The following is a 23,109-nucleotide window of genomic DNA, read 5'->3' as shown; positions in this document are numbered from 1 at the left end:
TATTTCTTCAGTTTTCTAGCATGCTTTACCTAATACTTGGTTAACTCTTGAATGCTTATTTGAGTAGCATATAGTATTGCCTAAGTCAGTATTTGTGTTTTCCTTATCCTTTTTGATTAATGGAATTGTAGCAGGATTAATAAATGTGTAAAACATAAGTATATATGATGTACAAATATGTAGAAAATTTTTCACAGAAGCAGTGGAAAGGAATCTGTTTTATTTAGAATTCTTGGGTTGAAACTTTCAGTTAAAGTTAGGGCCAGGGTTTTCATTCTTGTTCTGTAAAAGACATAGCAAGCACTAAAGTGACTATGGTATTGTCCTATGGGCAAATAATACACAGTTCCTACACCTTTTCTTAACATTAAAAAAAAGTCTTTAAAATGGCTATGTAGAAGTAATGTATAGATTGTAGACAAACCACTTTTGAGATTTCTTCACCTTTTAACTTGGGTATATCTATTTTAGTCACTCAGTTCAGTCACTTAGTTGTCTCCGGCTCCTTGCCACCCACTGCTGCAGCATGCCAGGTTTCCCTGTCCATCACCAACTCCTGGAGCTTGTTCAAACTCATGTCCGTAGAGTTGGTGATGCCATCCAACCATCTCATCCTCTTTCGTCCCCTTCACCTCCCATCTTCAGTCTTTTCCAGCAGCAGTATCTTTTCTAAGGAATCAGTTCTTCAGATCAGGTGGCCAAAGTACTGGAGCTTCAGCTTTAGCATCATTCCTTCCAAAGAAATCCCAGGGCTAATCTCCTTCAGAATGGACTGGTTGGATCTCCTTGCAGTCCAAGGGACTCTCAAGAGTCTTCTCCAACACCACAGTTCAAAAGCATTAATTCTTTGGTGCTCAGCTTTCCTTATAGTTCAACTCTCGCATCCATACGTGACTGCTGGAAAAGCCATAGCTTTGACTAGATGGACCTTTGTTGGCAAAGTCATGTCTCAGCTTTTTAATATGCTGTCTAGATTGGTCATAGCTTTTCTTCCAAGGAGCAAGCGTCTTTTTATTTCATGGCTGCGGTCACCATCTGCAGTGATTTTGGAGTCTAAGAAAATAAAGTCTCACTGTTTCCATTGTTTCCCCATCTATTTACCATGAAGTGAATGTTAAGTTTTAAGCCAGCCTTTTCACTTCTCCTCTTTTACTTTCATAAAGAGGTTCTTTAGTTCCTCTTGCTTTCTCTCATAAGGGTGGTGTCATCTGCATATCTGAGGTTATTGATATTTCTCCTGGCGATCTTGATTCTGTTTTGTGCTTCATCCAGCCGGGCATTTCGCATGATGTGCTTTGCATAGAAGTTAAATAAGCAGGGTGACAATATAAAGCCTTGACATAACTCCTTTCCCAATTAGGAACCAGTCTGTTCCATGTCTGTTCCTAACTGTTGTGCATACAGATTTCGCAGGAGGCAGGTAAGGTGGTCTGGTATTCCCATTTCTTGAAGAATTTTCCAGTTTGTTGTGATTCACACAGTCAAAGGCTTTGACAGAGTCCAAGGCTTTGGCATAGTCAAGAAAGCAGAAGTAGATGTCTTTTTCTGGAATTTTCTTGCCTTTTCTATGATCCAACGGATGTTGGCAATTTGATCTCTGGTTCCTCTGCCTTTCGTAAGTCCAGCTTGAACATCTGGAAGTTCTCGGTTCATGTACTTTTGAAGCCTGGCTTGGAGAACTTTGAGCATTTGCCAGCATGTGAAATGAGTGCAATGGTGCAGTATTTTGAACATTTTTGGGGGATTGAAATGAAAACTGACCTTTTCCAGTCCTGTGTCCACTGCTGAGTTTTCCAAATTGGCTGGCATATTGAGTGCAGCACTTTTATAGCATCATCTTACAGGATTTGAAATCGCTCAGCTGAATTCTATCACCTCCAGTAGCTTTGTTCATAGTCATGCTTCATAAGGCCCACTTGACTTCGAATTCTAGGATGTCTGGCTCTAGATGAGTGATCACACCATTGCAGTTATCTGGACCATTGAGACCTTTTTTATATTGTTCTGTGTATTCTTGCCACCTCTTAATATCTTCTGCTTCTGTTGGGTCCATACCATTTCTGTCCTTTATTGTGCCCATCTTTGCATGAAATGTTCCCTTGGTATCTCTAATTTTCTTGAAGAGCTCTCTAGTCTTTCCCATCCTATTGTTTTCTTCTCTGCAGTGACCACTTAGGAAGGCTTTCTTATCTCTCTCTTTGCTATTCTTTAGAACTCTGCATTCAGATGGGTATATCTTTCTTTTTCTCCTTTGCCTTTCACTTCGCTCAGCTATTTGTAAGGCCTCCTCAGACAACGTTTTTGCATTTCTTTTTCTTGGGGATGGTTTTGATCACTGCCTCCTATATAATGTCAGGAACCTCCATTCATAGTTCTTCAGGCACTCTGTCTAATCCCTTGAATCTATTTGTCACTTCCACTGTATAATCGTAAGGGATTTGATTTAGGTCATGCCTGAATGATCTAGTAGTTTTCCCTACTTTCTTCAATTTAAGTCTGAATTTTGCAGTAAGGAGTTCATGATCTGAGCCACAAACAGCTCCTGGTCTTGTTTTTGCTGACTGTATAGAGCTTCTCCATCTTTGGCTGCAGAAAATATAATTAGTCTGATTTCTGTATTGACCATCCAGTGACGTCCATATGTAGAGTTGTATTTTGTGTTGTTGGAAGAGGATGTTTGCTATGACCAATGCGTTAGGCATTAGCCATCTTTAAACTTTTATTTCCACATCCTATTTTTCTTTTCTTTTTTTCCTTATAGTAGTTCTTCCTGGGTTTCCTTTGGTATATTTGTGGGGGTTTTTTTTTTTTTTTTTTTTTTTTTTTTGTGGCCTCACTGAATGGCATGTGGGATCTTAGTTCCCTGACCAGGTATTGACCCTGTGCCTCCTGGACTGCTAGGGAAGTCCCTAGGGCATTTGGTTTTGAATCTAGTTCATATGTTTAGGGAACCTAACATTAATACATTTTGTACTGTGGTATCACTGAGCTCCATTGTAAAAGATACTTTAATAGTTACTGACATATTAAATCTTTTGACATGTTAGCTGAATAACTTTCTGAGTGCTTGCATCATGCTAAAATGTACTTGTTGCCATAGCAATGAAAAGGTTTAGTGGAATACAAGCAATATTACCTGGTATCCCTGAGCATTTGAGAAGTTATGAAAGGAGGGCTGATTTTAGGCCAGTTAAAGTTTATAAAATCAGAGTCATGAGCTGTGTTAACTTGACATGCTTATAGTTATATTTCTTAGTATTCCAAGCCTCATCCCAATATAGTTTTTCCATGTGACTTATGAAGGAAGCGTAAAAAATTATTTAGAATGTACCTCTCACACTCATAATCTATAAAACTTTTATCAATAGCAAATAGTCATCTTTGGAATTATTTTTCTTCAGTTTTTTATAAATAGAGCTAATTATTTCTGGAAAATTTAAATGGGTGGTACAACTAACTAGGCATAATCCTTTACAGAAAAGATAGGAACTATGAACAAAAGCAAACTCAAAACGTTTCGAGTGAATAGTGATTGCAAAAAAAAACAGAGGAAGACTTGAAACCTAATAACCCATGTTTTTTTAAATGGAGAGGTCATTTTAGGATTACGTTAATTGCTTTAGGGTTGTTTGAAAATATTTTGATATTGGAATACTAATGAGATTCACTTTTCTAGTATACTCTTCACAATATTACTATATGTGTCATAAAAATTTGAATACTAGTAGCTGTAAGATCTGGGACAGATGAACCCACCTGTTTCAAGTTCTTCAGTTTATTCAAGTATATGGCTGAAAATTGAGGCAAAAGGATTATGTTGTGTCCCCTTCCTGCTAGGCCATGCTAAGATTATAGAATTAAGTAGGTAGATATAGCCCTCTAGTGGTTCTGTTATATACTTACACTGTTAACTTTGGTGCATCTATCATTTTTCTTAAGTTGCCAATTTTTAGGAATTTCACTATTGAGTAGAATCAGATTTTTATAATTTATGGCATAAAAAACTACACAGAAAAAAAATGGTAGGGATATCTTATTCTAACAGTAAGTGTTCATATTAGATTGTCATCCATTTATGTAATACACTTTTGGAGTTAAGATAATCCAGAATGTTAGAATTGCTCTGTAGTTTATGAGGTGAATCATTCACTCTAGGTACTTTGCTAGTGTATGCTATTGATTATTAACCAGATAACAACTGATGCATATCAAAATGTAGGGTAAATGAACTTAGGTGGATTATGAGGTAGATCATGTTATATCTGTGCTTTGAAATATATTGTTATTAATAACTTAGATTTAGGTTTTTTGACCTGGAATTTATGGTATAGCTTTAGGGGAAAACAAATTGCAGAATTATTTTGTGTATATATAGCTCCTCATTTTTTGAAAAGAATGGGGGGGGGAAAGTGGAGGAAACATTAAATAGTTCTATTAATGTTTCTATAAGCAAAGAAAAAGAATATACACAAAGCTATTATTATCATTAGGAGAGTGAAATTTGGAAGGTTGGAGGGAGATTACTTCTTTATCTCTAATGATTTAAATTGTTATGAAAAAAACAAAAGGAACTGAAATGAAAAACTTGAAAAGATCAACAGAAAACAGTCATCTTAACCTGTATAGTTTTAGAGGACTAATGCTGACTCTTAATTTCCAGCAGAAATCAGTTAATTCAGGTCCTGATCTGATTTTCTGAGTTTGTTTATTGTTTAAATGGGACGTGGGCACTTGATAATCTCCTTGGATACAAAGCTGATGCCCAAATTGATTAAAATGTGTGTTGTTTGGTATTTCTCTTTATTTTGCTAGTAAGCTTTTCCCTTCTTCTGGGGATTAAAATCCTTTCTTCTTTAGCCCAGTTAGATTTGTTAAAGGAGGGCCTCTATGAAAAGGCTCTTCTTTGAGGTCTTTAAGCTGAGATGGAAATGATTGCTTTTGAAAATTTTTCTCTTACTGGCTTTTGAAACATTTCGTAGATACTGAAAGCTCATTATGAAGGATGTCTCAATATCTTCACTGCAAAATGCTAAGGAATAATTTAGGCAACAGTTCAGACTGTAAAAATGAAAATGGCTCTGTCTTTTCACAGACTGAACACAACATTGTTGCAGCTTACTTGATTACTGCAGGTATGGATGTTTACTCCATTAACAGTTATTTTGCTTTTGAATGAGTGAAGAAAAGCTGCGGTTTTTAGCATAAGGTAGTAGAAGAAGCATGGCTTCAGAGATAGTGTTTCAAGTTCTGTACTGTTGGCCAAGCTCGACAAGTCACTTATCCTTTCTCAGTTGTTGTGCTCATGTGATAAATAAGGATAATACTTGCTCTTCTTCCTGGCTGTAAAGATCAAATAAGAGAATGTAGGTGAAAGGATAAATGGAAACATTGTTAATGGTGGTTAATCTAACAAGTTATTTTGAATTTTGATAGGCAGTGAGATGGGGCTGAGAAAAGTTTTATAGAAAATAAATCATCTGTATGTTTGGCTATTTTATTGTCAAATGAATTTTTATTGGGGGAGAATGTGCACTGTGGCAAAAATGTATTTTTATGGCATTTACTGTTCTCATACATACTTTCTGTAGTTTTGTCATCACTGGTGGAATCTAGTTCAGATTGAAAGATCCTGGAAAAAAAATGAGTTGTAAAAAGAGAGAGCAGATTGTATTGAAGACAGAGTTTGATGATTAAGCTCGTTTTTTGATGCTGTCTTGGAAAACTGAAGTTTGGTTTTCATTTTTTAGTTTCTTTGCAGCAGTGAGCAAGTTCCTTTATCTTTTTGTTCTTCCATTTTCATATCTATAAAATGGGGATAAGAATAAGCTTCCAGTTGGGATTATTGTGAAAAATAAAAAAATAATGCACAAATATACCTAAATGATATATACAGTGTATGTTGGAACAAATACTAATGAATTTTAGAAGTTACTCATTATTTTTTGGATTGACTTATGAAAAATTGTAAGTATATTCAAAAGTAGAGTAAAAAGATAGCAAATCCTACTATACCCAGTTTATTCTTTATAACTGCTTAATTTCCCCATTACTCACAATTAGAGTATCACTTCTCTGCTAGAAACTATGGTTCCTCAGTTAATTTTCATAAATTTTAGTGACATGCTAATAACTCTTTCATTTGAATACCTCTGTATGATAGCCCTGGGTGAGTTCTGTTTTCTTTTTGTGTGTGTGTTGCAACAAAAAGGAGAAAACAATATGCTACTTAATGAGATAACCTCCTTATCACAACTACACAGGAATACTTTGTATACCAACTTTTGGTTTGGTTAGTTTTGGTAGATGACCAAGAAAAGCTGTCTTTTTTGATCTGGTTACAAAGGAAGCATGCAAAGAAGATTTCCTGTTAAGAAAATGTTCTCTCTTGTCCTTAATTCCTGTAACGACAGTAACAGTAATAGTGGTCTCCCTGTGACAGTGGGACTCTGCTACTACTGTTGTCACTACTGCATCCACCACCGTCACCACCACTACTACTAATGTTATTACTTGAATACCTGGTATATACCAAGCACTGCTATAAGCACTTAACCTGTATGGAATAATTCATCCTTAAACTAATTCGGTAAGTAAATTTGTTTTATTTTCTCCATTTATACTGATAGAGTTTAAGTAACATTACCAACACACACACATCTACTAAGTAGCTACACCAGTATTGAACTCAGGTTCTTTGGCTCTAGAACCCTCATGTATAATCACAAGGATCAGTTTTAATGTGTATATGTTGTATTTTTAGCAGGTAAACTGAAGGGACCATGTCTCACCTCATTATGCTTTTGTTTAAATGATTATTGTTCTTTGGGCCCCCAAACCACCACCTTTAACAAAACTCACTTAAACCAAAACTATGAGGAAAAAAGTTTAGTCAAAGCATTTATTTCATTTGCTACTGTTACAAAAAGCCTACTTTACATTTTAAATTTCATTTTTAATTTAATAGTTCTCTTTGGATTTTAGCTCTTACAAACTTTTACCAACTTAAGCTCTCCCTTTTTCCAGTTTATTCTGGGGGTAAGAAGGCATGGTGAATTAAGGATCTGAAATAGATTCATTATGGGTGCATTATAGGCTAAAAGATAAGAGATATTAGGCTGAGAGGATGACTGCATACCAGGTAATGAAGGACCTAAGCTGTGAAGGCAGTAGGGGGCCACTAAATGACATGATCCAATTTGCATTTTAGATATATGCTATAGTGGTAGCTAACAGACCAGGTAGGAGGCACCCTAGGTAGGAGGTATGGTAAAAGTTAAGAAGGCTTCTGAGGAGGAAGTCGTGGCAATGGAGATAGAGCTAGAATTTAGAATCCGTGGTGGTTGGATGTGGAGACTTGGGGAGAAGGTGAGGGAGCATCAAAGATGACAAGTAGTTTTCTTTTTGGGGGCCACTGGATAAATGGTGAAGCTATTCACACCTGGAGAAGAACATGTTTGGGGCAGGAATGAAAATCCGTGGGTTCAGTTTGAGAGAAGTCCCATAAAAAGCTGGACACATGGTTTTGAATTTTATGAGACTGATCTGGAAAGTATCAGCATGTAGCCTTGACTCTGAAATCACTGAGTGTATGTTAAATGTGAAAAGAAGGAGGTCTAGGACAGAAACTTGGACAATGCATATGTTTAATAAGGTAGAGAAGAAGAAAGAAACACCAGGAAGTAGATTGAGAAGGATCTCCCAAAGAGATTGGAGAAGAGCCACAGAAGCCAAAGGGGAATTAAGTGAAAGTGTGTCAATTGCTCAGTCGTGTCTGACTGTTTGCAACCCCGTGGACTGTAGCCCACCAGGGTGCTCTGTCAATGGAGTTCTCCAGGCAAGAATACTGGCGTGGGTTGCCCTTCTACAGGGGATCTTCCCAACCCAGGGATCAAACCCGTGTCTCCTGTATTGCAGGCAGATTCTTTACCTCTGAGCCACCAGGAAGTCCCTAAGTTAAGTGAACTTAGACCTAACTACTAAATAATCTGTCTACTCATTAGAAAACATGGGTTTCCATGGTTAATCAGTCAGTAAAGAACCAGCCTGCAGTGCAGGAGATGTGGGTTCGATCCCTGAGTCAGGAAGATTCCCCTGGGGAAGGGAATGGCTACCCACTCCAGTATTCCTGCCTGGAGAATCCCATGGAGAGAGCAGCCTGGTGGGCTATAGTCCATGAGGTCTCAAAGAGTCTGACACAACTGACTAACACTTTCACAGCTAGAAAATAGAGCAGAGTGCCTGAGACAGCTGCAGAGAAGATAAAGAAAAGGACTAAACTGTTTACCTCATTCCCCACATTATATCTAAAACTACCCCATAAGTACAATTACTCTATTCTAGTTGCATACTTGGTAGGCAACAAATTTACTACACTGTTTTTATCTGACTTTTAAAAAAACAACAAATCTGTAACTAACCAGAAAGATTCTTCAGTTCACTAAACTTTTTGGAGCTACAATACTGGATGCAAAAATAATGAGCCAAAGAATCGTCAAATCTGATATCATGTCTTAATTATGCTTGCAGGAATAATAGATATTAAGCAATATGAGTTTTAGTTGTCTATTAAATAAATCTGCTGTATGTCACATACTCAACATAGAAGCCATTAGAAGCCTGTAATTTACACAGGAAGATTAGGAATATATGAGTTAAATAATATAGCATCACATAAGATGAAGTATAATATAGACAAGAACTTAGAAAATTTATTAGTGATGAGAGGATACTATGAGGAAGACAAGACTTTGAGGGCAGAATCAGGCTTGAACAGAATTTTGAAGGGTGGGTAGCATTTGGATAGGTAAAGGAGTAGGGTGTTCCAAGTGGGAGAAATGAGAGCTGAAATTTACCACATGCCTGGTATAGCTGATAGATAACTAGATGGAGGGCTTATTTGATAAGTGTGAACATTCGCTTCAGTTCAGTTCAGTCGTTCAGTCATGTCCAACTCTTTGTGACCCCAGAACATTTGCTTAGAGAAGATAAAAACAGTTCGAAGCAGAGACCAGGGTACCAGGCTGGACATGTGAACTTTTACCCCACAGACATTGGGGAGTAAACTGAGAAGGGTCTTGGTTAATTCTATATTGTGGCATGCTTATTCTGCCAGCAGCATGCAGGAGGAAAAGAACAGGAGCCTGGAAGATTAGTATAACAGAATGTTGAACAGAAGTTTTGACCACAGTGCCAAACATAATAGAAGTTCTTCCTTAGCTGATACCTTTGTGTGTTGGTACTTGGAAACCTTCCTCTCTCTGGCAATAGCTGGGTCTGCTCACCAGAGTTCTCTTCATGATGGTGAACACCCTCTATTCCTTGTGTCCTTTACCCTTCCTTTAGCCCCTAGGAGTCTGGTAATGGCTCTACCCTCTCTCAGTTGTTAGGACCTAGTATGGCTTACATCTGGCTGATGGGAAATTTATTCAGCAGATGGGGGTGTTAAGCAGGCTAACATTCACATCCAGTCTACTCAACAGTATTTCTCATTGTAAATTAATACATTGGCATTCAGATTAAGAATTTCAGTCATCAGTCTCCCTAATCCAGCCAATTCTGGGGCACTGACAACATTGAGTCTCTAGACGTGCAGGGAGGGCTAAGAGTCAGATCCCAGACTTTGGAAACTTCACTAGGGTGATGTGGCCTGTGAGGTTCTCAGTGGATCTGAGAGCCAGCTTGACTTCCTGTCTAGCTAGCCAAACCTTGTTGTGTGCATTCTTATTTAAGGATGTACGTGTATGTGTAATCAGATTTGAACATGTTAAGTTTTAAGTAATATTGAAATCATATGATCTTGCATACTGTAGATGCTTAATAAATGTCTAATGGCAATGAGTTGTATGAAAAGGGATGAGGGACTGGAGCGTATTTCAGGAATAGAAAGTGACAGAAGTGCTGTTAGGACAGAATGATAGCTGAGGCCTGAGAAACAAAGAAGAGCCTCCATCTTCAGGAAGGAGGAGAGGAAATTAAGCTGCCAAAGGAGACTATATGGTCACACACACACACAAACATATGAATCCTAAAAATCAGCATTGGTGGTATCATGGGAGTCACTTCAAGGATGGAGTGATCAATAGTGATGTTGTAAATGCCATCCTTTGGTGCTGGTTTATACAAGTTGTGGATTCTTTGTGTTTTGATTTTTATATTTCTGTTTTCACAAGAGGGCTGTGACAATATCACAACTAGTTTGAAGAATAGCTGGAGCTCTTCCAGTAAATGAACCAAAACCGATTTGTGAATTTGCTTTGTTTCTGAAGGAATTTAAATATTTAATTTTTATTTTAGTTTTGCACATTCAAATTAAGTGAAATGTGTGATTTTTTTTATGTTCTCAGGTGTGATAAGTATCCTCAGCAACATAATTGTTCTAGGCATCTTCATTAAGTTCAAGGAACTTCGGACACCCACAAATGCAATTATCATCAACCTGGCTGTTACTGATATAGGGGTCAGTAGCATTGGCTACCCCATGTCTGCTGCTTCAGATCTGCATGGAAGCTGGAAATTTGGATATGCAGGATGTCAGGTATCAGAGATCCTTAGAATCAAAGCAAGATGAACTAGATTAAGAACTTGTAAGTTTAAGTGTCTTTACAAAATCAAATAGTTTTATGTAGCATAATAGATATGGTGCTCTTATTGAAAACAGCTTCAGGAGCGACTAGGAAATATATTCTTTAATAAGAGAAATGAAAGCAGTAGCCATCATTATATTTTCAAAATTTCCCCAACCTAGAGGAAAAAATTAAACTAGCAAAAAATTAGAAGAAAAGTGAACATTTGCATATTCAAATAAAAACTTGTGTATTGCAAATTCAAAAAGAAATACTCTGCTTTCATTTGAAACTAAAGTATTTAATGACTATATCATAATGTCTGAGTAATATAGTTAAACTACATGTTGTTGATTTTTTTCTGTGGTAAGTTCTTTGTGAGAATTGCTGGTAAACATATCTGCTATAATTTTTACTGACAAGAAAATAAATATAGTTTGCAGTAATGACTTTTGGCCCAATTTTTTAGAACTGTTTGCTGTTTTAAGCTATATAGCTGTAGAGAATAAAATGAAAACGGTAGAGAACAGTGAATACCATTATGCATCAGCAGGTTTTGGCAAATCTTGATGTTTTGCAATATGACCTTCAGGTTGTTTGGGGCTTCTTGCTTTTTGTTTTTGGTTGTGCTTCAGGGCTTATGGGATCTTAGTTCCCCAACCAGGGATGGAACCCAGGGCCCTGGCAATGAGAGTGCAGAGTCCTAACCACTGGACCGCCAGGGAATTCTCTGTTCCCAATTTTTTAAAATCACAAATGTTCTCATACATGTCTCTTTCTGCAGTATATGAGAGTTTCTTTAGATATGTTACTAGAAGAGGAATGGTTTGGTGGTAGATAACACAACGTCAACTTTATCAGGTGTGGCCAAATTATTCTTCAAAATGGTGGTGCCAATTATGAGAACTTCTGTTGCTCCACATTTTCACCAGTGCTTGGGATTGTCAGACTTTTAAATTTGTAGTGTTGTGATGGATGTAAAATAGTGTCTTATGATTTGCATTCCTTTCAATATTTAATGTGATTGTACATCTTATGTCATAGACATTCTGGTTTCCTCTTGTGTGAATAGCCCATTTTTCTGTTTGTCTTTTCCCCTTAGTGAATTGTCTGTTTTCTGAATCCCAGTCTTTTGTTGGTTATATGCACTGCACTTGATTTATGGTTTGTTTTTGCCCTCTTTAGAGTATGTATAGAAGTTTTACTTTAAATCTTAGCTTTTTAAAAAAAGCTTATTTTAATTAATGAAGTCCCAGAATGTTTTCTATAAGTACCTTTATTAAGCCACTTACAATTTGACAATAGATGATGTATTTTAACATTAGTAAAATAGAAAATGGGGCTTCCCTGGTGGCTCAGTGGTAAAGAATCTGCCTACAGTGCAGGAAACGCAGGTGCAATCCCTTGGTTGTGAAGATTCCCTGGAGGAGGAAATGGAACCCACTCTAGTACTCTTGCCTGTGAAATCCCATGGACAGAGGAGTCAGGATGCAAAAAGTCGGACACGACTGAGCGACTGAACACACGCACAAAATAGAAGACACTCAATGTATTTATTTACTGTTCAACATATTTGAAATATATTTTAGCAATGGGATAAAAGTATAAATGTCTCTTGGGATGGTATGTAGAATGGTGGAATCATTCCACTTTTGATTTTCAGGTTTATGCTGGGTTGAATATATTTTTTGGAATGGCAAGTATTGGATTGCTCACAGTCGTGGCCGTGGATCGATACCTGACCATCTGCCATCCGGATGCAGGTACAGCACTTTTCTCAGCTTTTGCGGTGAACCCATTTGCCTAAGTTCTGCTTGTCACACCTTCACTTCAAAATGTATTAATAAATGTAATGACTTGCAACATGGTCAGCCTTCTTTCTCTGATAATCCTTGATTGGAAGTTTCAGTGGTTTTCTATTATACCTAGAATAAAATTCAAATTTCATAACATGGCCTCCAAGACCCTACGTGTTCTGACCCCTGACTACCTTTGCAACATAGCCTGGGATCTTGTCACTTTGGGATACTGGCGAAATCCTTTCCCAATTTGGGGTCTTTGTAGATGCTACTTCCCCAGTGTTTCTCCCTGCCTGTCCTCTGATTCATCATTTTATCATTCAAGATTCAGCTTAAATTTTTTTTTTCCAGAATATGAATTCATAGGTTTTGTGTGAACTAAAGTGCTCTGTAAAGAATCTACTTGGTAATAATTTTGAATAATCAGTTAAAATAAGATGAAGATATGAATCACGTCATTGGGAAATGATTTAATATTCCATGTATTTGTTACTAGGAAGAAGAATGACCACCAACACTTACATCAGCATGATTCTGGGGGCCTGGACCAATGGCCTATTTTGGGCTTTGATGCCTATCATTGGGTGGGCTAGTTATGCCCCAGATCCTACTGGGGCCACCTGTACCATAAACTGGCGGAAAAATGATGTGTAAGAAATGTATATGCAGTTTATAATTAAATGCTTCTAATGCAGACACGTTTTCACCATTTTATATTTAACCTCAGATCTAATGTTTCTCATATAGAGTGTGGCAAAGGGTTTCCTTGGTTTAGATGATGTGATTCCGACTAGGGACGAATTGAGGAACGTGAATTTTGTTAATTTGCGAGGACAGGGCATCCCTTTGTCTCCCTGCTCTGTTCCCTCCTTTCTGTCCTTTGGCAGCAAAGGGGATACAGAGCCTCCTTTAGCTGCACCTTAGAGGTAGGACCTACGGGGGAAAGGACTATTGGTGGAGCTAGACAGTGTGCAGTTCTGGAGAAAGCCCAGGCTTTCTTTCCTGGTGATAAAGCATCTTCTGAGAATTACACAGCAAAAGTGCAGTCCCTGCAAGGATTGCTTACTCATCAGTGAGGCTCTTCTATGTTTACTAAGGAAAAGAAGTTAATTTAGTTCATTAAAGGAAGTGAAAGATTACTCAGAAAAGTAAACAGAAAATTTCTGTCAAACTAAATCTAAGTCTAAACATTTTTCTGTACAGGGTCAAAAAATAAATATTTTAGATTTTACAGGCAAGGTTGTCTCGATTGCATTGTAACTATTCAACTCTGCCTGTGGAAGCAGCCATAGACAGTAAGGAAATGACTGTGGTTCCAATAAAATTTTATTTACAAAAACAGGCGACAGGCTGGATTTGCCCACAGGTCATAGTTTGCCAACCCCTAGTCTGAATGAACTAAAAGTCGAATGTACCTCCTAAGCTGTTTACTAATACTAGACAATGCCAGTATTACTTCTGGTAATTATTCTGTTTCCCTTCCCCTATTTAATACATTAGATGAATAGTGACTTAATGTCATGATTTAATTATTTCCTTTTCTTACTTTCAGGTCTTTTGTTTCTTACACAATGATGGTAGTTGCGATAAATTTTATCGTGCCCTTAACAGTGATGTTTTACTGTTATTACCATGTCACTCAATTCATTAAATATCATGGCACTAATAACTGCACTGAGTACTTCAACAGAGATTGGTCAAATCAGATAGATGTAACAAAGGTAAGGCATTAAAATCCTTAAAAAAGTTTTATAATCAAGCTTCTACATGGACATGGTTCCTTGGCCTTGTAGTCATCTCTCCCCAACTCCCGATTCTTATTTTCTGGATCTTTTTTCTAGTGTTGGCCTCCATATTTCTAAACAATGTGGTCATCTACTGTTTCAGGCATTTTTGCTTGCTGCTACTTCTTGATTTCCTACTGTGAATAAAGAGAATTTCTCTTATACCACCATCTTTTCCTTCTCCCCACCAACATCTCTCATCTTGTCAATAAAATGTTAATATTTGGCTAGATGAAGAGTCAATTTTACATTATTGTGATTATCTAAATTTCATTTATTGCAGATCTCTGTAGGGCTGTATGACTTATATTTCTTCTTTTTTATACAACTATTCCCCCTTTGGAGTTAACAGTTCATTCCTTTCCTTTTTCTTTCTTGTCTTCTGTCCATCTCTCTCCCCTTCTCTTCTTCTCTCCCTCTCTCCTCCACTTCCACCCCCCATCTCTCTATAGCTTTGTTTCCTGACTGTTCTGTGTGAAAATGAAGTGATTTTGGAAAGTGGCAGCATTAGTCACTCAGTCGTGTCTAACTCTGTGTGACCCCATGGACTGGAGCCTACCAGGCCTCTCTGTCCATGGGATTCTCCAGGCAGGAGCACTGGAGTCAGTGTTCCTTCTCCAGGGTGATCTTCTCAACTCAGAGATCGAACCCAGGTCTCCTGCGTTGCAGGCAGATTCTTTACTCTATGAGCCACCAGGGGAGCCTGACTGTCCTATGTACCTGTCCCTAATTCATCTCTAAATAATCTATCAGAAGCTTCAGTTGCCTCTTAGTATTTTCATATGCATCAGAGACTAAACTGACTTCATCCTTTTCTTAGTTATCCTCCTGACACCCCCAGATCTCCTGCTCCAGATTACATTGGCACTTCTTTAAGATGACTACCTAGAAAGTCAGTATCCCCACATCTCCTTTATCACAAACTGAGAATGCCTTTGGCCTGTGTCCTGGATCAGATCACCTGTTTTCTGGATTGCATGTCTTCCCTTTTTTTTTTTTTTTTTTGTGTTGATTTTCTCACAGTTGGTGGAACACATCCCCTAACAGAGTCCTGAGAACGTTATAGGGAAGTAAAATTTTTAAGATTTGGCATGCCTAAAAATGTCTTAATGCTCCTATTATATTTGATTGATTGTTCATTTGGCATAGAATTCAAAGTCGAAAAATGATTTTCAGAGATTTTTGAAAGCATTACTATATAGTATCTCAGTTTTAGGTGTTGCTATTGAGAAGATTTGACAGTTTACTGGTGGTCTGTGTTCTCTCTGGAAGCTTGTCATTTTCTCTGTGTCTCCAGTTTTCTCTCTGAAATGTGATGCTGATGTGCCTTGATATAGCTCTTTATTCACCCATATACTGGATACTGGGTTGAGTACTTTCAATGTCAAGACTCAGATCTCCCCTTCTGGGAGCTTCCTTGTATTATTTCTCTCTTGAATTTCACTTCCCTTTTTGTTTTCTCTATTCTCTTTTCCTGGAACTCTTTTTATTTGGGTATTTAATCTCCTGGATTTATCTTTTAATTTTCTTAAATATTCTTTCCTACACTGTCTCTCTTTGGGGTTTTGTTTGTTTGTCTTGGTTTCTACTTTCTGAGAGATTTCCTCAACCATATCCAGGACTGAGATTGGGTGAGGAGGTGCTCAAGCCTGGGTTGTAAAATTTAAGCAAGCACTGAAAAGTTCAGTAACCATGAAAAGATAAATCCAGCTGTATTCTCCTCGGCTCACCAGCAGAAAGAGGGCATTCTTTACATTCATGAACCAGTTCATCCATTTCACAAGCTCCAGTTATCATAGCTGACTTTAGGTATATTAGCAGAGTACAATGAGGGGAAATTTTCAGTGTTTCCTCTATGTCTTCAACATCATAAACTTATTCAAGTTTCAATCCAGATAATTTTTCATGCAGTTTTAGATATACTAGCTATTTTGATATTTTAGTTATTGGGCTTGGTGAATACTGATTTCTTTTACAGATGTCTGTGATAATGATACTCATGTTTCTGGTGGCGTGGTCCCCTTATTCCATCGTGTGCTTATGGGCATCTTTTGGTGACCCAAAGAAGATTCCTCCCGCAATGGCCATCATAGCTCCTCTGTTTGCAAAATCTTCTACATTCTACAATCCTTGTATTTATGTGATTGCTAATAAAAAGTAAGTCTAAAATGCTTCTCAACTTAAGAAAAAAAGTGTATACAGAAAGAATGTTAGAAAGGCAATGGATAATGTTCTAAATTTGGGGGGAGGTAAATGACAGAAACTCGCTTCAGGTGAAATTAAGAGTTATTTGGTTCATGCAACTGCACTGCAGAAGCATTCAGGACCTGAAATGTCTAGGACTCCAGTTCTGTGACAGACTCTTCCCACATGGAGGTGAGATGACCATGGGTAATTCAAGACCAAGTTCCACCAGCTAAGCATCCCCAAATGCAAGTTTCATCTTTGATGGCCCTCTGGCAGCAATGACCCTGGAAGGTTTTGCAAAGAAAACCTGTAATCAGTTTTGCAAAGAAAATAGTGATTCTGTTACTGGAAAGTGGACAAAGCAAGGCCAGATGGGTTCCCTATGTGGGTAGCATAAGTGTATATTTACTAGAAGGAAGACATATCATTCAGATGCAAGAGAAAAATTCATTGTTAACATAACAGGCTTCAGGATTGTGTAGTCACTGAGGATAATGGAGACTCTTCCTTTCCCCCTTTTGTTGAGCCTCTGAGCAAGGATTTCTTTCCTGCCTCCTCAGTGCAGCTTTTGTCGTTTAGTCGCTAAGTCGTGTCTGACCCTTTTGCGACTCCACAGGCTGTCCATGGAATTTCCAGGCAAGAATACTGGAGTGGGTTGTCATTTCCTTCTCCAGGGGATCTTCCTAACCCAGGGATCAAACCTGAGGCTCCTGCTGAGTCTCCTGCATTGCAGGCAGTTTCTTTACCCTTGAGCCTCTGGGTAGGGCAGCTTAGACTACTTCATTTCCTGTTACTGCTTAAAGGTGGATTGAACCAATCTACTGTGCTTAAATATTTGACCAGGAAATCCCAGTAGATGTGAAGTACTGATAATTTGATCCTGGATTGCCAGTGCTGCTTCTATTAAGCTTATATATTTATGCGCATGTTTTGGAAAGCAACTTTAGCCATAGGTATATGAAGAAACATAAAAACTTTTAAGATCAAATAGACGACATAAGAAGAATAAAGAACACATCTTAAATTTAGAGTCTATTAGTAGTTCTTTTGGAAAGGTCAGGCATTAAACTGGCCTTTGCTCATTAGAATAAATGTCTGAAATACCCGTCCTTAGTTCAAGTAAATGATTCCTTGCAACTGACATTGTCATCTTAGACATGGTGTCATCTTAGACATAGTTATTGATTTTTATTAAATGTCTTCAATGTTTACAATCAGTGGTGCAAAATTGATCTTTAATTGTACTGTATACTTTATAATACATTTATAAAGGTCTCAATAGGATATGTTAAAGTTGGAAGCAGAAATTTATTTGGAGTTGCTAATTGGCAGTAGTGCCATCTTAGTCATATTTGAAAGTTCTTTAAACATTCCAAGTCATCATGGGATAATGCCAGATTTTTCCTTTTTTATTCTAGGTTTCGAAGGGCGATGGTTGCCATGTTCAAATGTCAGACTACCCAAGCAATGCCTGTGACGAGTATTTTACCAATGGATGTACCTCAAAACCCACTGACTTCTGGAAAAGTCTGAAATAAGAGGAACTCACACATTTATCAAAACATTTTCTTTATTATTTTTTTTGTAGTGGTTTAATTTCATTTTAAATGTGAGCTCATTTCAATCAAATAGAGACATAGAATAGTTAATAGACAATAGACAATAGACGATAACTTTCTCAAGTGTAGTTTATAGTTCTGTTTGTGGACTGGCTACTGTTGGGAATGTTTCACTATTTCCTTATATGTAAACATATTACTCATCTAGTTTGATGAATAGAGGCCCATGAGATTAAGGCCTCTTCTCTTTCTCCCTATGATGGTGTGTATTACAGTGTATCAATGACCTGGTGTCTTGCCTGGTTCTTCCACTAGATTAGAAGCAACTGCTATTTTAATGTTCGGTTCCATTGCTCAGTTGTGTCTGACTCTTTGTGACCCCATGAACTGCAGCATGCCAGGTCTCCCTATAATTTTAATGTTAGAATAAATTAATAGTAATAATAGTTATTATCATCAAAAAAGCAAGAGAGTTCCATAAAAACATCTATTTCTGCTTTATTGACTATGCCAAAGCCTTTGACTGTGTGGATCACAATAAACTGTGGAAAATTCTGGAAGAGATGGGAATACCAGACCACCTGACCTGCCTCTTGAGAAACTTGTATGTAAGTCAGGAAGCAACAGTTAGAACTGGACATGGAACAACAGACTGGTTCCAAGTAGGAAAAGGAGTATGCCAAGGCTGTATATTGTCACTCTGCTTATTTAACTTATATGCAGAGTACATCATGAGAAAGGCTGGGCTGGAAGAAGCACAAGCTGGAATCAAGATTGCCGGGAGAAATATCAATAACCTCAGATATGCAGATGACACCACCCTTATGGCAGAAAGTGAAGAAGAACTAAAGAGCCTCTTGATGAAAGTGAAAGAGGAGAGTGAAAAAGTTGGCTTAAAGCTAGCATCTGGTCCCATCCCTTCATGGCAAATAGATGGGAAAACAGTGGAAACAGTGGCTGACTTTATTTTTTTGGGCTCCAAAATCACTGCAGATGGTGACTGCAGCCATGAAATTAAAAGACGCTTACTCCTTGGAAGGAAAGTTATGACCAACCTAGACAGCATATTCAAAAGCAGAGACATTACTTTGTCAACAAAGGTCTGTTTAGTCAAGGCTATGGTTTTTCCAGTAGTCGTGTATGGATGTGAGAGTTGGACTATAAAGAAAGCTGAGCACCAAAGAATTGATGCTTTTCAACTGTGGTGTTAGAGAAAACTCTTGAGAGTCCCTTGGACTGCAAGGAGGTCCAACCAGTCCATCCTAAAGGAGACCTGATGTTGAAGCTGAAACTCCAATACTTTGGCCACCTGATGCGAAGAGCTGACTCACTTGAAAAGACCCTGATGCTGGGAAAGATTGAAGGCAGGAGGAGAAGGGAACGACAGAGAATGAGATGGCTGGATGGCATCACTGACTCAATGGACATGAGTTTGAGTAAACTCTGGGAGTTGGTGATGGACAGGGAGGCCTGGCGTGCTGCGGTTCATGGGGTCGCAAGGAGTTGGACATGACTTAGCAACTGAACTGAACTGAACTGAGTAATAGTTACTGGGCTTCACTAGTGGCTCAGTGGTAAAGAATCTGCTTACCAATGCAGGAGTTATGGGTTCAATCCCTGGGTCAGGAAGATCCCCTGGAAAAGAAAATGTCAACTCACTCCAGTATTCTAGGGAATTCCACTAACAGAGGAGCCTCGGGGTATAGTCCATGGGGTCACCAAAGAGTTGGACACAACTTAGCAACTAAAAAGCACAACAACAAATAATGGTTAATAGTCTTTAATAAATAATTACTGAAATAAGTTGTTGGAATTTATTTCTAGCTAGAATGGGAAACAGCATTTCACAATTTTCAAATTTTAATGCAATTATTCACTTACTATTTAACAAAAATAATCAAATGAATATTAAGCACTATTGTTTTTAAATCACATGTCAGTCAATGCCATATATATTTTATGTAACACTATAACCTGTGCATATTAATGTTATACTTTTTAAATTACTATTTTTATGCATATGTATTTCCATATATTTGACATTAGAATTAAGTTTAATCAGAGTGGGGGGTTTCTGTATCTTTGTTCTCTTTTTCCTATCTTGTTTTGTTGATGAAAAAATTAATAGTCAGTGTAAGAAAGGAATAGGAAATTTTATTCGAGCTAGCCTCAAGATTATAACCCAAGAGACAGTTTTTCAGAAAGCTCTGAGGACTGTTCCAGAAAGGTGAATGGGAAGACAATGAAGAACACATCTTGGTAAAAAGTTACTGCTTTTTCAAGGAACAGGTATCTTAGCTAATGTTTTTAGTGCTCTTTTAAGTATGGAAAGATGCAAGAAACTGGGTTTATAAAATTTTCTCCTTAAAATACATAACCATCTGACGGGTCAGTTCTGCTGGTTTCCCCAGAGCAAAAAGTGCCTCATCCTGCCTCATCCTGACCTTCACGCTGAATTCCTTTCAGGATGTATTGTAGGTCCATGAGTACTGTGGCTAATGACTTGATTCTTGTAGAACTGGATAGTGGGCACCATTGTTTATTTTATAATGCCCTCATCTGGATAATAATTTCGACCAAGGTTAGAGAGGGATTTTGTGACTCATTTGTCCCTCAGTGCTAGGAATGCTCATTCCCAGGTCAGGTGGGGATTTTGTTGATAGGCCACTCCATTTGCTGTTCCTGGACTAGGCCCAATTAACAGCAACCAAAAGCCTCTGGACTGCCTGTCTTGCCAGTCTGTTATGGTCCAGGAACTGTTCCCTCTTGTTGATTATCTCCGCATATAGACTTCCACTGTTAGAATCCTTGATCTTATTATAAACTATATATTTGGTCAATTGTTTTAAGTTCTCTAGTCATTATTACTTTTATCTGAGGCTCAGTCATACATCTGGTAATGCAGGAAACAATAATCTGGTAAAACAGACAATACAAATAATACAGCTGCTGCTGCTGTTGCTAGTAACATTAATAAGGTCATAAGCAAGTATTTAAGCTAAGTATTTCCATCACATGTGGCCCAGTATATCCCTAGCTCATCTGACCCAGTCTGTTCTGTACTAATTGTGGACCAATAATGGATATTTAAATTGCTGAAATGTTCCCAGTGGTTCATCCACAACTCTAAGAATTGTGGATGAACCACTGGGAATATTTTAGTACAAATACTTTTTGTGTGGGGAAGGCAAGGAGAAATTACTCTATCTGAGTGTTTCCTCAGATTAGAATTACTGGATAAAAATATAGAAACAGTATTATTGTTGTGAGCTTGCGCTCTGGAAAGACTGAGCTAATTTACACGGCCACTGGCAGTGAAGAAGTTCACTTTTCCCATTATAGTCCTGCTAATAGTGCTCTATCAGTTCTTTAAAACCAAAAGCTGTATACTTTAACAAATTCATTTCATTTCACATTTCTTTAACTGCTAGTGAGGCTGTGTATCTTTGCATATTGTGTTTTCTTATGTATTTATTTTCGTAGGCTATTTCTTTAGCACCTTTGACTGCAAATAAAGGAAAACCAGGACACTAATCCAAATATATACAACTATCCATACGTTTGTGTTGGTAAACTGCTATAATGATCTGCTAATTTATTTCTCCATCCTCTGCCTTTCCCACTATAATCAATGTATCAGCTTTATAAGTGGAATACTCTTCTTTTAAAAATAAAACTCCCGTCCCCAAAATCTTCAGCTCAACAAGCCTTCAGTCAGTACTTCCCTGGTAGTCCAATGTCTAAGACTCTGAGCCCCCAGGACAGGAGGCCTGGGTTTAGTCCCTGGTCAGGGAACTAGATCCCACATCCCACAACCAGGAGTTCTCGTGCTGCAGCTAAAAAGATCCACATGCCACAGCTAAAGATCCTGCATGGACAACAAAGACTGACGATCCCAAGTGCTATAGCTAAGACCCAGCACTGCCAAAAAAATAAATATCTTAAAGAAATAAAAGTAATTTCTCCTTTTTTTAAAAAAAATGCACATATCTTAAACCAAAAAAATCAATCATCTGCCAAGTAACTATAAATCTGTCAGTTGGACCCTCATGACCCTTTTCAACATGGTCCCGCAGGGGCTTGTCAGCTTTTTGTCTTGTTTTGTCTTGCTCCTGTGTATGTGTATCATACATACAACCTGAATTGCTTATATTTCTCGAAGAACTACACACACTTTCTTTCTTCCTCCTTTGGTTCCTGCTGTTCTGCTTGCCTCTTTCAGATTTTCCACTTAATACATTGGTGTGCCTCACAGGGGCATCTCAGGTACCACTTGCTCTAGGGAGCCTTTCCGTACCAATACTGTTGGGTCTGGTGATCTCTTGTGCTTCTTCCAAGTGTATTCTGTGCCTCTCTTTATCGTGATTCCTTTTGTGTAGTGATCATGTCTTATCCATCTTTCTACCCCTCAGTTCAGTTCAGTCGCTCAGTTGTTTCTGACTCTTTGCAACCCCATGGACTGCAGCACGCCAGGCCTCCCTGTCCATCACCAACTCCCGGAGTTTACTCAAACTCATGTCCATTGAGTCGGTGATACCATCCAACCATCTCATCCTCTGTCGTTCCTTTCTCCTCTCACTTTCAATCTTTCCCAGCATCAGGATCTTTTCAAATGAGTTGGTTCTTTGCATCAGGTGGCCAAAGTATTGGAGTTTCAGCTTCAGCATCAGTCCTTCCAGTGAATATTCAGGACTGATCTCCTTTAGGATGGACTGGTTGGATCTCCTTGCTGTCCAAGGGACTCTCAAGAATCTTCTCCAACACCACAGTTCAAAAGCAGCAATTCTTCCCTGAGGACTTAGTTTAGTGCTTGTACATAGTACAAAGCACTGAATTCTTTAAATGCTCAGTAAATACTGAATGAGCAAGTGAATTGTGCAGATTCTGCAACTTTGCAGTATTTTCTTTTGAGAAAATTCATTTGATGCTGTTTCTGTATGTGTATTATTAGTTTTAAATAGTGTTTTCCATAATCTTATTTTTATGGAATTTTCTTTTAAAAAAGTTTTTTGATTTAAAGATGATGAATAGAAGCATGTCAAAAGAAAGTTACGTGCCTTATATATTTATTACCTAAATCCTTGAATGACCATTCCATGTTATGGGTATGGAAGTAGTTTTTTAAATATTTAATTTTTATTTTTTGACAGAGCCTAATATATGCTAGCAGACAGGAGAATTGAGCTTCAGATAAGGTTTGATTGCTCATAAGTTGGGA

The 23,109-nt window shown here is 37.9% G+C and overlaps 1 protein-coding gene across 1 annotated transcript; it reads left to right on the top strand.

Moving 5' to 3' along the window:
- Positions 1-4,904: 4,904 nt before the first annotated feature.
- RRH (retinal pigment epithelium-derived rhodopsin homolog) lies at positions 4,905-18,291 on the top strand. Its single transcript, XM_040237483.1, has 7 exons — positions 4,905-5,132; positions 10,344-10,534; positions 12,226-12,325; positions 12,858-13,011; positions 13,914-14,082; positions 16,124-16,302; positions 17,751-18,291. The coding sequence occupies exons 1-7, from the start codon at positions 5,003-5,005 to the stop codon at positions 17,863-17,865; spliced, it is 1,038 nt and encodes a 345-aa protein (XP_040093417.1). The 5' UTR covers positions 4,905-5,002; the 3' UTR covers positions 17,866-18,291.
- The last annotated feature ends 4,818 nt before the right edge of the window (positions 18,292-23,109 follow it).

Source organism: Oryx dammah, unplaced genomic scaffold (assembly GCF_014754425.2).
Source record: "Oryx dammah isolate SB20612 unplaced genomic scaffold, SCBI_Odam_1.1 HiC_scaffold_3, whole genome shotgun sequence".
NCBI lineage: Eukaryota > Metazoa > Chordata > Mammalia > Artiodactyla > Bovidae > Oryx > Oryx dammah.
The sequence above is the reverse complement of the archived record's forward strand: the minus strand, read 5'-3'. Positions and strand labels throughout refer to the sequence as shown.

Excerpts from the sequence above, each read along its gene's own strand:
- RRH (XM_040237483.1), top strand. The coding sequence starts at position 5,003 with ATGTCTCAATATCTTCACTGCAAAATGCTAAGGAATAATTTAGGCAAC. Across the intron at positions 5,133-10,343 it reads AGCTTACTTGATTACTGCAG|GTGTGATAAGTATCCTCAGC; the intron begins GTATGGATGTTT and ends TTATGTTCTCAG. Across the intron at positions 10,535-12,225 it reads TTGGATATGCAGGATGTCAG|GTTTATGCTGGGTTGAATAT; the intron begins GTATCAGAGATC and ends TTTGATTTTCAG.